The sequence below is a fragment of the Strix aluco genome, chromosome 17 (assembly GCF_031877795.1).
Source record: "Strix aluco isolate bStrAlu1 chromosome 17, bStrAlu1.hap1, whole genome shotgun sequence".
Taxonomy (NCBI): domain Eukaryota; kingdom Metazoa; phylum Chordata; class Aves; order Strigiformes; family Strigidae; genus Strix; species Strix aluco.
In genome coordinates, this window is record NC_133947.1 from 6,398,296 (window position 1) to 6,412,000 (window position 13,705).

Sequence of the window (13,705 nt, forward strand, 5' to 3'; positions counted from 1 at the left end):
CTGCCAGGGACGTGGGAAGCATGTAAAGGACAACTTTAATTGGAAGAACATGGGATGGTTTTAGTATCTTGGATCTACAAGGAAGCCAACACAGACTCCTGCCCTGATTTTCATTGAGCTGTCTAAGGCTTTAGGCATCTCAACAAACCTGCAAAACTCTTCCCAAACTGCCTTTACTTCAAGAGCTCCACTAGTTATTCTTGCAAAAGCTAAGGTACTGTGGAACAGAGACAAATCCTGTGACTTTATCAAATGAGCAAGGTCCTAATATGAGGCTTTCCTAGAGGGTAGTTTATTTTATAAATGCCTGAAGTAACTAACAATGCCCAGTTATGGAGAGCGTGTCCTGAGCTGGGTGACTGCTCGCAGCTGGTATCATAATTTCTGGATCATTATTTTGACTTGAATAGAAGTTGCAAAGACAGTATGTGGCTTAAACTAGTTGGCTTAGGGGTAGCAGATCAATGCTAGTCAACATCTAACTTCCACATGTGAATTTCTCTCTGTGCTGTGGTATTGACAGGAGGCCCAATTTATATGCATGTAGTTTATAAACAGTGAGAATACTGGAAATGAGGTCATATTTTGTATAAACGTTTATTTCAATAGTTTAAAGAACAAGTCATTCAAAACATCTGGAAATCACAGGAACATGAGTCATATATAATAGCAATATCTTAAATATGCATTAGTAATACAAAGTCATCTCTCACTCTGATAAAAGTTACCACTTCATTTTTCTAAAAAATATTTAAGCCATGAAATATGTTTAGATAATACATATATACAGCATCTAATTTTCTTTCTTCTGTCCTGTAGAGTCTGAGATTCTAGAGGTTTGTGTGATAGAAACAATGTGCTACACCTTGAAGGCTGGACTGATTTGGATTGTATATGCAGAACTAGGCAAATAATTTACACACATCATGGCTATATGTGCATGTAAGTGACAGATCTGGGTTTTGAAGACCATATGCACATACATTTCCACAGCTGCTCACCTTTTCACAACAACTGATGTAGTTATAAATCATTAGGTCTGGAGTTACTTTTAGAATGCCCCTATTTATATTCTAACTAAACTAAGACCTACTTTCATTATAACCCCCTGCCCATCGGTGTGCTGTTATGCTTCCAGTGGTGATTTGGTAAAATGTGTTTGTCCTGTCTTGGTATATGTGGATTGATAAATAATTGTGGGTTTGATCAGCTACAACTGTTTTATCCTCATCTCTAAGGCAAGTGTTTCCCTTTCTATTTCATAGGGAAGGTCAGCATTAACTTGCACTTCAAAGTATTGTTTGATTTCTTCTACCTCCTTTTCCCAGAACTCTTTGGAGATATCAAACAGTTCGGCCAAGTTGACATCTTCTAAACCCTTCAAGTTCAAAGCAGTGTCAGCAGGGATGTAACCTATGGCAGTTGGCTTGGCAGAGGCTTTCCCTTCAATTCTGTTGAACATCCACTCCAACACACGGGAATTCTCTCCGTAGCCAGGCCACAGGAATTTCCCTTGGCTGTCTTTCCGGAACCAGTTAACATGAAAGACCCTTGGTAGTTTTGCAGCTGGACGATGTGCCATGCTGAGCCAGTGGGCCAAGTATTTGCCAAAGTTGTAGCCAAAGAAAGGTCTCATGGCAAATGGATCATGCATAATGATTTTGCCTGTTCAAAACACAAATGGAGAATGTAAGATAATAAATAGCACATTTATTCTGAAGTACAAGATTCAGATACTCCCAGGATTTAGAACCCATGGTCCCCTAACCTCCCTTCTGTATATGAACCAAAGAGCTTTAAGAAACAATACAAGCATTATCCTTGATGTACAGAAAAAATACACATTAAATTAATTTTTGTAATCAGTGGAAATTAAATTTCTTAAATCTCAGGTCAAGCAGCTTAAATGAAGATCCTCAAGAGCTGGCTTTTATCATTCATGTATTTATGTTGAGCTCTAGCAGAATAGAAAATTTAAGTTTATTTATCCCAGACTGTAACAAGAACTCTGTATCAAGGCTTTTGGCAACCCCATGCATGCACCCTGTTCTGTATGCTTGCCACCTAGGGGATTATTTTGCTTAATTTGACTTTTACAGAGAATTTGACTTTTAATTCCAGTACAAATATTTTCTATTGTGAAAATGCACAGGTTGCAAAATTAGCTGCCAAGACTGAAATGTGAAAGAGCAGGGGAAGAGGACAGAGCAGACAGACCAGAGGGGATTGCTTTTAATACAGGTAGGCAGATTAAATTTTGATTTACCTTTGTGCTCAGCAGCTGCTGTTGCTTCAGATCTCATAGCTGCTCCTATAAATACTCCATGCTGCCAGTTAAAGGCCTCATATACGAGAGGCACACCTGTAAAGAACAAAATCACTTCAGTAATTAGAGGTCAAAAACCATTTTTATATCAGGTTTTGCTACCTGAGATGCTGCTGAATGCATGTTACTGTATAACATATTCTAATTTTTCCTGTTTTTTTTAATCAGTTCATTTCCTGCCCTCTTACAGCAAAGAAATTTATATGAATGTTTTCAAAACTGGCTACTGATTACTGAACACACCCATGTTTAGTTGCTCAGTAGGAGATATCTGGGACCTCAGAGTCCCCAGAAAATTTTACTGGAAATAGAATCTGGTCCTGTGGTCATATTAGACTCAGACCTAGCATCACTTCTATTTCCTTTCCAACTTTAGGTGACCTTTAACAGATCAATTTATTTTACTTCCTTTTCTGTAAACTGTCTACAACTGGTTCATTTCTCTAACCATTCCCTATCTGAACTAGTTAAACTGAAAGCAAATTGAGACAAGTATAGTAATTTGCTATGCATCTATGTATTACCCAGGTTAGTGGGTCCTGATGTCTCTCCAGTCCTAATTCATTATTATTACCTGTTTTGTGTTAACATCTAACAATTCAGACATTGAAATATCAGCGGCTGTAAGTGTGTGTGTCAAAGGCTAACATGCAGAAGTTTGACTAACATGGTTATTTGCTTGCTTTTGCAGCTGTGAAAGCAAAACCTGTGTCTGTGCCCAGTTGTGTTTCGACCCTCTGTGGTCAGCACTTCAGCCTTGATGCGTGGCTGCCGCACCTCTTACCTGCAGGTCTGCGGCCTCCAAATATTATCCCTTCAATGGGCACGCCTTCGGGTGATTCCCATGCAGGGTCGATGATGGGGCACTGGCTGGCTGGAGTGCAGAATCTTGAGTTGGGATGAGCACAAGGTTCCCCTGTACAGAACACAGTGAAAAGGTCGTGATGGCAGCATTAACCTGAATTCAGTAGAGAAAGCCAAGAGGTGGAGTGGGCCAGGTTACCATTATCTGGGGTCCAATCCTTGTTTTTCCACGAATTCAGTGTTACTCCTGGTGGTAATGGCTCATCAATGCCTTCCCAGTAGACACCTCCATCACTGGTTTCTGCTACATTGGTAAAGATGGTGTTCTTGAATATGGTTTTAATAGCATTGGGGTTTGTTTTGACTGAGGTTCCGGGGGCAACACCAAAAAAGCCATTTTCTGGATTAATTGCCCTTAAGTTGCCTGGAAGTTAAATAACAAAATATAAGTAAATCAAACTGGTTTAATTCTATCCAGAATTTTGTAGCATGTCTTGCTGCAACTAAAAGCAACCTATGCTGGATTGTAAAACAATCCCATTTCAATTCCATACCTTGTTCATCAAATTTCATCCAGGCAATATCATCACCCACACACTCAATTTTCCATCCTGGCAGGCTTGGGTTCATCATGGCCAAGTTAGTTTTTCCACATGCACTAGGGAATGCTGCAGCAAAATACTTCTTTTCACCTTCTGGATTCGTAATGCCCAGGATCTATTGAAAAATTAATGCAACAGTTAAACACAGTCTTTTTTCTTGCACTTTGCATTTTGAAGATTGTCTCCCAGCAAGTGGTAATGATAAAATATTTAATTATGCAAATTTCTTCCTACAGAAGAAGCACCACATAATATAGTTGACAAATAATTCAAACTGTACTTTATTAATCAAAAAGTCTACTCTTCTTGCCCTTAGAATATCAGTAAGGAGTTCTTATATTTTAAAAAAATGTCAGGTATGTATATAATTCATACATTTATCTTTATTTTTCTGATACACAGACTGTATACAGCTGTGTTTCTCAGCTGAGACAGAAGAAAACCAGGCAGTAGTCTTTTGGCTGCATGACTGGAGTGAAGTGAAAGCACTTCACATATAGATACTTACGTACTTCTTAGAGTCCGTAGATATTTTTTTCTGAGACTGTTTTCTAATGCACTTTAAAATTCTTTTTTTCAGTGGTATTTTATGGTAGTAGAATGTTTAAATGACATCAGAAAGTAAAGGCAGGAAGGGTACAAAGCAGAACTCATTTAGAAAATACAGTATTTGCAGATTTTTTTGAGTGCACAGACCTCTTTATAATATGAAAGACAATTTTCAAAACTTGCATTAATCTCTTGCTATTAGACTTGTAGGGACAATGTGGATGCCCAGTGATGACGTTTAGGGTCTGCTCAGGTACATGGGTCTGCCTACAAGTAGCCACTGTCAGAAGTTCCAAATTTTTCTTGGTTTATGATTTTACAAGTACTATTTTAAAACGTTTGGTACTTAACCTTGCAAGCAGTTTCCTATTTCTTATAGCCCGCCATGTGATAAACTCATATCTAATGTTACAGGACTATCCATATGAGACAAATTTCATTGATAGCGAGATGTGATGTATTTATGTTGAGCTAATTTAGGGTTTAATGGCTGTTCAAGCACACATGATTTAATAGCTCTTACCAGCATGTGCTCAGCTAGCCAGCCCTCCTCTTTGGCGATTCTGCTGGCAATTCTGAGAGCAAAGCATTTTTTCCCCAGTAAGGAGTTTCCTCCGTAACCGCTGCCAAATGAAATGATCTCTCTGCGATCCGGGAGATGGGCAATCAGCGTTAACTCCGGGTTGCACGGCCAGTTGTTGATTAATGGTTCTGCAGAACAGAATGTTGTACTCATGAATGCAGCAATTTCCATGCTGGATCACACTGTTGTTTCATCAGCATCGAGCCTCTGACAACAACGCGTACCAGATGCTTTAAAGGAAACCCCCTGGTAAGCACTAGGGATAATAATCTCCTTTCTGTGAAACTCTCATTGAGCTTTAATTCCTTTAATTGAGTTCTGAACCTAGTGCTGTGGCACAAACTATCCTGGTCTTCTATGGTGAGTGTCTTCGATGTGCTGAGAACACACAGTAGGCATTGAACACACCCCTGGGAATTTCCAGGAGTGACAGTTTTTAATGTCTCTTACCTTTTAGCGGTAGAGGACATCCAACCGAGTGAAGGCATTTTACAAACTCCCCGTTGCTCAGGGCTTTCAAAGCAGCTGTTCCCATCCGTGTCATGATCCTCATGCTGGCCACTACGTACGGTGAATCTGTCAGCTCAATCCCAATCTTGGATAAAGGAGACCCAATAGGCCCCATGCTGAAGGGGATGACATACATTGTACGTCCTAGAAAACAGGGAGTAGCAAGATGTGGCAATGAGCAAAACAAGGAACTTTTGAAACAATCTTTATTAGCATGGAGGTTGTTTCTCGCTCCTTTAAAAGCTGTTTGTCTTGTGGGTGTTTCTGATGATGTTTAAAGAGCTGTAGCTTTGTTTGTCTAATTGTGTAGCAAGAAGTTCTGTCTTAAATGCTGAAAGCAGCTGTTCAGACAAATTGTCTAGCCTGTAGTAAAGGTGGCTGGAGGCCAAGTTCTCTGTTGGTGTAAATTGCTGAACCTGAAATTATTGCTGGGGATGTGGGTCCTCCATTCTCATCTCACTTCCTATCTGCTGCTTAGCTGCTGTGTGACTTCCTGAAAAAAGTCACCCAAATTTTCCTACCTTACTTCACCCCTCTTTTCTATGAAGAGAAGAATGTTGGAAAGAGACTGAGAACTATCCTTCCACAGACATTTGGATCTATGGTAAAGATCCAGATGAAACCAACAAAGTGACTAATATCAGGAGTATAAACCTTAACCTTCAGGTAAAATCTTTCTTTAAAGATAACAGTAACTAGTAGTAGGTTTCTCTAATCCTAGAAGTTCAATGTCAGCTGTTCTTTTCTTGCCTACCTTGCATGCAGCCTGGGAACCTGGTATTGAAGGCTTTCTCAAAATCTTCTTCAGACATCCAGCGACCCAGCTGGCTAGTTCCAGTTTTAGGGATCGGAGTGGTATCTCTCTGTTCTTGAGTGATGATGACTGTTTTGCTCTCAATTCTTGCCACATCTCTTGGATCAGTGAGAGCCAACCAGCTGCATTTCACCAAAAATCAGGAAAGTAGACTTTATCAATATAGCACTTTTTACCCTTCTGTGGGACTGGTTTAGCACAAAAGGGTACAATGCTTTGTAAGGCCAAAACTACAGTGACAGAGCCAGTATAACAGACAATCTCAAAAATCAGTCAGATACATTCTCTCATACAAATTGTTTCAAGACTTTCCAGTGCAAATAACAAATTATATGGCCCAGGAAATTCTGGTTACATGTTAATACTCCTTTGCCTCTTATCTCAGTCTTATTCTCTGTTGCTAACTTCCAGGAAAAAGTTAATCTTGTTTAATTCTCATTCTCATCAGTGTGAAATTGTTTTGCATGGGGACAACAAAATGATGCCTTGAGCAAAGTGGATGCCAAACAAGTACTTAAGTGTTGGTATAAGTGCCTATGGGATCAGAATCCAGCTTAGTGGATTGGCATAGTCCTTTAAGTTAGAGGCATCCCAAAAGAAATACTGAGTATAAGCACAATCATAAAAAGTGAAGGAATTTATTAAAGGGGATTCTTTTTCCCCTGTAAAGAATTTTTGCCATCTATTTACAATAGAGAGGATTGTTTTACATTTTCACCTCTGTGCATAGAAATTTTCCACGAGTATAAAAATGTTCTAGTTGGGCTGTCATAACCATCATCACTACAGCTAAGCATATAATTAACAATGAATAATTTATCTGGTGAATCTTGCCCTTTTCTCTCCCAAATAGTCTGCAAACAGATTGCCAAATTCCTGCACTTAGTTATTCAAAAGTCTTTGCAGATTTCTTCCATGAAGATCTCTTGGTCGGCACGTAATTCTTGAGTATGTACTTGTTGTTAATATTCTCCTTTCATGTTGGGTTAGTTGGGAGAGATGATGAAATATTTGAAAAAAGCATTTGCTGAATACATTACAGTCAAAGCTCATCGGCATGATATGAATAATGCCTGTACTGAATAATATTTGAACACCCACAGAGCTATTTGAATGCCACAAGAAAGTATTTGATGAATAAACTAATTGACTAAAATAGTAGAATTCTTAAAAAGATGTATTTGCTAAATAATATTTAGCTATTGTTAATGATTAGTTACATAAGTCTCATGACATTATTTCAGTTCCCTGATGTAACTAATCAATAGAGACAATGTACAGTTGATAGTCCAATTGAATAATATGTGTCATGTTAAGTTTTAGAGGAAAAAGTTTGCTTTTCCTGAGTATTTCACCTATGTAAGCTACAGTGCCAAAATGTTCACGGAAAGCAAATACTGAAGGGTTATAAGCAGTTTTAAAAGTAAACAGGATAGAAAATGAATATTGTAATTCTGATACTTGACTTCCTTCAAGCTACTCACCAGTTCTCATACTTGCTCAGCTTCTTGATCATGCCTTGTTCTACCATGATGTCCAGAATTTTTTTGTTTTCTTCTTCCGAGCCATCGCAGATATGAATGCTCTCAGGCTGGCACAGCTTGGCATTACTTTCAATGAAATCCCTCGCTTCTGGAGGCAGGCTCTGCAAATCCCCCTGGACAACCTTGGGCATGACATTTACCTCAGCTTTCAACTGCGGGGGCATTATTGAACCTGTAGTGGATCTTGTTGATGGCTTTGAAATACTGATCACAATCTAAAATCAAATATATTGGGTGTGTTAGCATACTATGACATTCTAACCAGTGTCAATAAACCTTCCTGACAACGTATAATGCAAAGGTAGAATTTGTAATAGTCTTGATCATGTAGTTCTGCTTTAAAATCAATACAGAGAACTTGGATCACTGGTAATTTCAAGCTGGAAAAAATACAGGCCATTCTACTTACTGTCTTTAAAAGATTGAGTTGGATGTCAGAGAGGATTCTGCAGTCCCCTTCAGTTGATCCTGTTTGACTTGCTTTGTAGTACTCTTGCAATCACTGCTGTACAAGGAAGCATCCTCCCTCCTTAAATATTCTTCATGGTAGTGTCCATCCCACCAGGTGAGGTGAGGGAGGCTTGTCCTTTACGTCACCACTGGATGTGTCTTGGGACAGTGCCACTGACATTGTCATCATGCAGAGTTGTCAATAAAGCAGCCCTGACGAGGTAATCATTTAACAGGTTTGATTAATGAATGGTGAAAGCGGTGATTCTGTTTTGAAGCAGTTACAAAACTTAGCAGTTTAACCAAACTTTGATCCGATTTAGCTTTGAAACCAAAAGCGTTGTAACTTCTCGGTGTGTGGGAAAGGTTGAGTACAAAGAGTATCTGGAACAGGGAACACGGGGGTCGTCCAGGCAGAGCGCAGTTGGCACATTCGGTAGGCAGATGATCGCTAGTTGGCTGTGAAGTGGAGGCTCGTCCAAGGTGTGTTTACTCACCTTGGGAACATTGCCTGATCCGGGGATAAAGTTCAACAGTGAGCACTGACAGGCCTGAATAACCACTACATACACCTGCCTAGAGGCCTTATTTTTGTCCGTGCAATTCTGGGAAAAAAAAAAAAAGGCAATGTAAATCTAAATGTTGGGTTTCCTTCAGTGCAGGAGAGAAAGTTTTTGCTTGTGGCTTGCTTTAGGCAAACTGAACAATTATTCTCTATTGCTGCAAGCTCAGAAGAGGCAGATCAGCCACTGTCTCGGTGATTAACCCCCTCCTTCAAATGTTATGTTTTATTTTACTGGGAGCCCTATGTGGGTCATAAAATATTAACCCACCTTTAAATTAGTACTCAAAGGAAAGGCACAAAACTGCACAGGAACACGGCTGCACAGTGTTATATGTGTGAGGTGCACTGTATGCATATGTATACATACAGACAAGTGCACGTATCTGTATCTGTTGTGGCAGTATATGATACCAACAGCCACTACTACTCTTATAATTCTGATAGTGAGAGTGTGACCTCAGACATTTTGAGGTTCTGCCTCTAACACTGTTCCCGCCTGCCTGTCTGTCTTTCAGCTCTTTACCTTCCCCTACACCATTTTAGACCATCATGTCCATAAAGAAAGGCTGACCTCCACATCCATTTGTCCATGCAGTCTGGGTGTGTGAAGACTGAAGTATTTCAGGCAAATAAAACTGCAGAAATAACCCTGCTGCCATTTCATCTCACCCTGCTTACAACCAGTCCCAGCAAAGCATCTGGGGCCTGGATGGAGGCGATGCTTTCATGCCAACCTGTCACTTTTTATATTGAAGGGGTTTCTACCATGCATGTAAAATACTGTCAATGGTAGTTTGCAGGACAGGAAATCTGGGAATCCCTGCTAAGTTTCAGGGAGTTCTTTAAAGCAACAAAACTGATGTGAGTATCCTATATAAAGCATGTTCATAACCTGCCACCTGCTCAGGTTTCTGCAGTCAGCGAGATGTTTCCTGCAAGGCTTTCACTGAGGCATCCAGTGGTGACTTGCAATCCCTGAAAAGCCACATCTGGCAGAGCAGCATGGACCAGGATTGCAGCTCGTCTTCCTGCCCTGAGAGACTAAAATAACGCAGAGCTGAATCTCGTGCTGCAGGAACGCTTCCCCTGGGACTGTATCCTCTATCTCTCCTGCAAAGCTTTTTATTATGTTTTGTAAACGCAAAGGGAAGAAAATAGTGAAGTAAGAAGGGCTGTCCTTGATGCACTGCAAGGCCAAACATTCCTGAAAAGGAAAACAAAAATCTGGTAGGATAAGAGGTGCTAAAGACTGCTCCAGATGGGGCTCTGCCATTAGCAAAGGTAAAATCAAAGACAACTTAATAATGACAGCAGTGGTGTTTGTCTTTGGAGTCCACATATTGTTTCTGGTGGAGCTGATCAGAAATACTTTGGCCAACTGTTTTCCTTTTAAAACATACCATTAAGTACTTCATTAAAAATAAAATGGGGCATAATCTTCAGTAATACTAAGCAGATCCCTCTTTCAGTGAAGTACAAAAATATTGAGTCCTTCCTGCTGGCCAGATAAGTCATTATACATAGAAATAACAACTGAGAGTAAAACAGCAATGCTTCAGTTGTCAGAAAAAAAGAGAGTGGACCAGAAAACGATCATATTGCAGCACAAGTAAAGTCAGAATAAAAGCTTAAAACTGACAGTGTAAGGCAGCAGGATTAGTCCTAGTGTCTCTTCAGTTTTGAGCGGAGGAAAAAATCCCTAAACCCGGAGCATTAGTTTCTGCCAATTAAATTATAGTCAGGCAGGTGTTGTGCAAATTTTCTCACACTGCAATCCTAACCTCCCACAATCTTGCTATACAAACTGTGGGCTTCTCTTGAGAAGACACTAAATATGCCAAATTGGTGGCACTGTGTTATGAACATATGTCCATTAAAAATCACATTAAGGATTCCAAATGTTTTTCATTTGTGATGGCAGCAGGGCTCGAGTGCAGATGTCCACTGGGAATTCTAGACATTTAAGCATCAAATTACTTGTATTTAGGTAACACCTCCCATCAAAGGATCTCAAAGCTTATCACAAACACACAGTAAGCCTCAAGCCCCTATATAAAACATGCATAGTATTTGGTGCAATGAAATAACTGGAGCATATGCAAATCAGGGCCAAGATTTTTTTCAAGAATCTTCTCATTTAGAGATTCAGCTTTTTGATACCAACAGAAGGCATTAAAGGTTTAATCTGAAGATACTGAATTCTCATAACTCCCAGTGTCTCCCACAGAAAAAACCCCCAGAAGTAGCACCTCCAATGGCTCAGTTACAAGTGGTCTTGAGGTGTTCACCCAATACCAGTGTGTACTCCCGTTTGCCACGTATGTGTCTGCCTTCTGGATTCAGTTTGCTGGAAGATATCACTAGTGAGAAACATGAGAGGTGGTATGGTGGCAATGTAAGGTCTTTAAAAAGAAAATTAAATTGTCTTGAATGTAAATTTTATTTTCCATTTAAATGAGAAATCTTTTTTAGTAGTAACTGTATTGTAATACTCCTCTAATAGCTGATACAATTTCTTCGTATTGAACTTTTTTTGGCACTTTTTCTCTGTGCTTCTTGACACTTGAATGTGATGATCATCAGGTGTCTTTTTGGAAGCTGTCAAATTATTTAAATGAGTGTGAATCTGACATTTCGAGATGATAGTGTTCAACAAGTGCCTTGAAAGGAGTGTTTTCAGGATGTTTGCTTTGATGGACACTATTCAGGCTGTTCAAAATAGAGGTTCTGAGCACTTCAACTTTTACTGACTTACTGGAACTCAATGCAATAAATGTAAAGCTTCTTAGATGCTGAGAAGAAGTGTCATAAGAAAGCTTAACTCATCACTACAAACCGAGGTGCAACAAAGCCCTCTCAATGAGATCTGAAAGTTGTTAATAGCGTATAATAATACTGAGAAATTCTACTCCCCTCCCATTGCTAATTATCCTACATATTGTCACCTCCAAAGAGTTTGTCACTTGGGTTTTTTGTTATAAAATTGTAGCTTTTTTTAAGATTCTATGAGCTATCCTACTGAAGGAAGAACACTGTTTCATGATTGTTATTTTTGCTGTGAAGTTGTACTCAGCTCGTACTGAGCATACTGCAGTTGCTGCTGGACTGGATGCCCAATGAGCCCAGATCCAAGAGCAGCCCTTGCAAGCATACAACTCACAGAAACCAGGGCAGGGACTGCTCCCTCAATTTCCAGAAGAAAACGTGAACTATGCAAATTGCCTGCAGTTGCAGAAGGGTCTGACTGAGCCAAGTGACAGACCCTGCACAGCCCTGTGGGATATTTCCTGCCTTGCAGCCCCTTTTCTTATGGGCACTGACTGAGCTGCAGGAGGTCTGGGGGCTCTGGCCACACATGCTGTACACTCCTTTCCTTGGACGTTGTGTGAATTGTGAGACTGAGCCTCTCAGGCAGAACAGGTAGCAGCAAACTGGGAGCAGAGTGCTTCCCTTCTTACTTCCTTCTCTCCAACCCTAAAGGATACACTATTTGTCTTGGGCAGATTGTAAGAGATAACATTTGTGGATCACTAAGGCGATGTAACGTTCTTGCCTGTCTGCAAGTGGCTCACTTGATGGCAGAGGAAGAGAAAGGGGAAACAAATACCCAGATTTATTGTGATTAGATTCCAATTTCATTAGCCTGTCCAGCATTTTCATCTTGACAACAGACATGCTAAAACTCTAAACAAATGAAAATAAATCTCAGTGGAAAGGAACATGCATTAATGTGTGTTTATGCTCTCTGATGGAAGTCACCAACATTTGATGTTTAGTTTAGTATCAGCTTGAGTGATCAATCTTAGATTGTATTTTAGGGGAAGTCCTGTCTGTGTCACAGTCCGTGCCTAGGCTGACATTATATCACAACCAGACTGGTTTCTTGCTTGTTGTTACTCTACTTTGGTACAGAAACCATTTACTATTTTTGGTTCTCTTTTTCATTTTCTCTTGTAAACAATAGAAACTGGAGTCTTGGCTTGGGTGGTACTGTGGCACATCCACACATTGCCTATGAAGGATACTGAGGTTTAATTCCCTCCTGTCACACTAGTGACCCTTCTCAGCAACATAAGACACATTGTTTGGACTCTGATTTCGCAACTGAATCTCAGGTGGGAGACAGCACCCCACATGCAGAGCAGCAAGTGGCTCCCCATTAATGGCCTTTGCTTAGTTAGTGGCTCTGAACAATATGTTATTCACTGTTCCTCCTTCTCTCTCACCAGCTCGTTAGCTCTGGAGATGGGATTGATTCATGTAATCTTAACCCTGATAAGTAGTCGCGCTTTTAGAGCTATTTCTCGAGCTGTGACTCTAATTCGGGGACTCTTCCCCATAGGAACACTGTCCTCTCTTTCGTAAAACCCATATCAGGGATCAGTGTGAGTATGTGAGTAATGGGCCCTGTAGCCACTGGTATCTGACCAGTGGCCGAGTATGTGTAACCCTGTTAAGTGTGAGCTCGGGAGCTCTTCTCATCTACTGCAGAAGGTCTAATAGGCACCCGGAGAGTTTGGGCCCACCAAGACTTCAACTGACTTTACCTTAGCCAGCACAAGGTTGATAAGAACATGACAATAATTTTTGCATGGTTACTGCATTTTTTTGGCTGGATGCACAGCAGAACCACAGCCAGGAGAGATGGGGACAAACTGTACTAAACAGAGTGGAAAACAGTCAGCATAAGGTTGTGTGTTTCCCTTCACCTATGTAGCATCTGCTCTGCTCAGTCACACAAAGCCCAGATGGCACCGAGATTCAGCTTTGCAAATAAAAATGGTAACCCTTGCTGGAGCGAAATCTGTTTACCACAGAGCTGTGTGTTTGCAGCTGTCAAGGGCTCCCTGCTTCTTACCTGTGGAGGGGTAAATGATAAATCCCTGCACAGGTTCAAGCAGCAGGAGATGTTTCAACCTCTTGTTCAAGAGCAGTCTTCTGCCTTCCTGCTGATAACT

At 40.4% G+C, this 13,705-nt stretch overlaps 1 protein-coding gene across 1 annotated transcript; it reads right to left on the reverse strand.

Annotated features, from left to right (window-relative positions):
- Positions 1 to 573: 573 nt before the first annotated feature.
- Positions 574 to 8,225, reverse strand: PCK1 (phosphoenolpyruvate carboxykinase 1). Its single transcript, XM_074843380.1, has 10 exons — positions 8,142 to 8,225; positions 7,673 to 7,947; positions 6,129 to 6,310; positions 5,315 to 5,518; positions 4,805 to 4,992; positions 3,685 to 3,847; positions 3,330 to 3,554; positions 3,111 to 3,242; positions 2,267 to 2,362; positions 574 to 1,665 (listed from the first exon to the last, which is right to left on the reverse strand). Exons 2-10 carry the CDS (start codon positions 7,894 to 7,896, stop codon positions 1,211 to 1,213), a joined length of 1,869 nt encoding a protein of 622 aa, XP_074699481.1. The 5' UTR covers positions 7,897 to 7,947; positions 8,142 to 8,225; the 3' UTR covers positions 574 to 1,210.
- Positions 8,226 to 13,705: the final 5,480 nt, after the last annotated feature.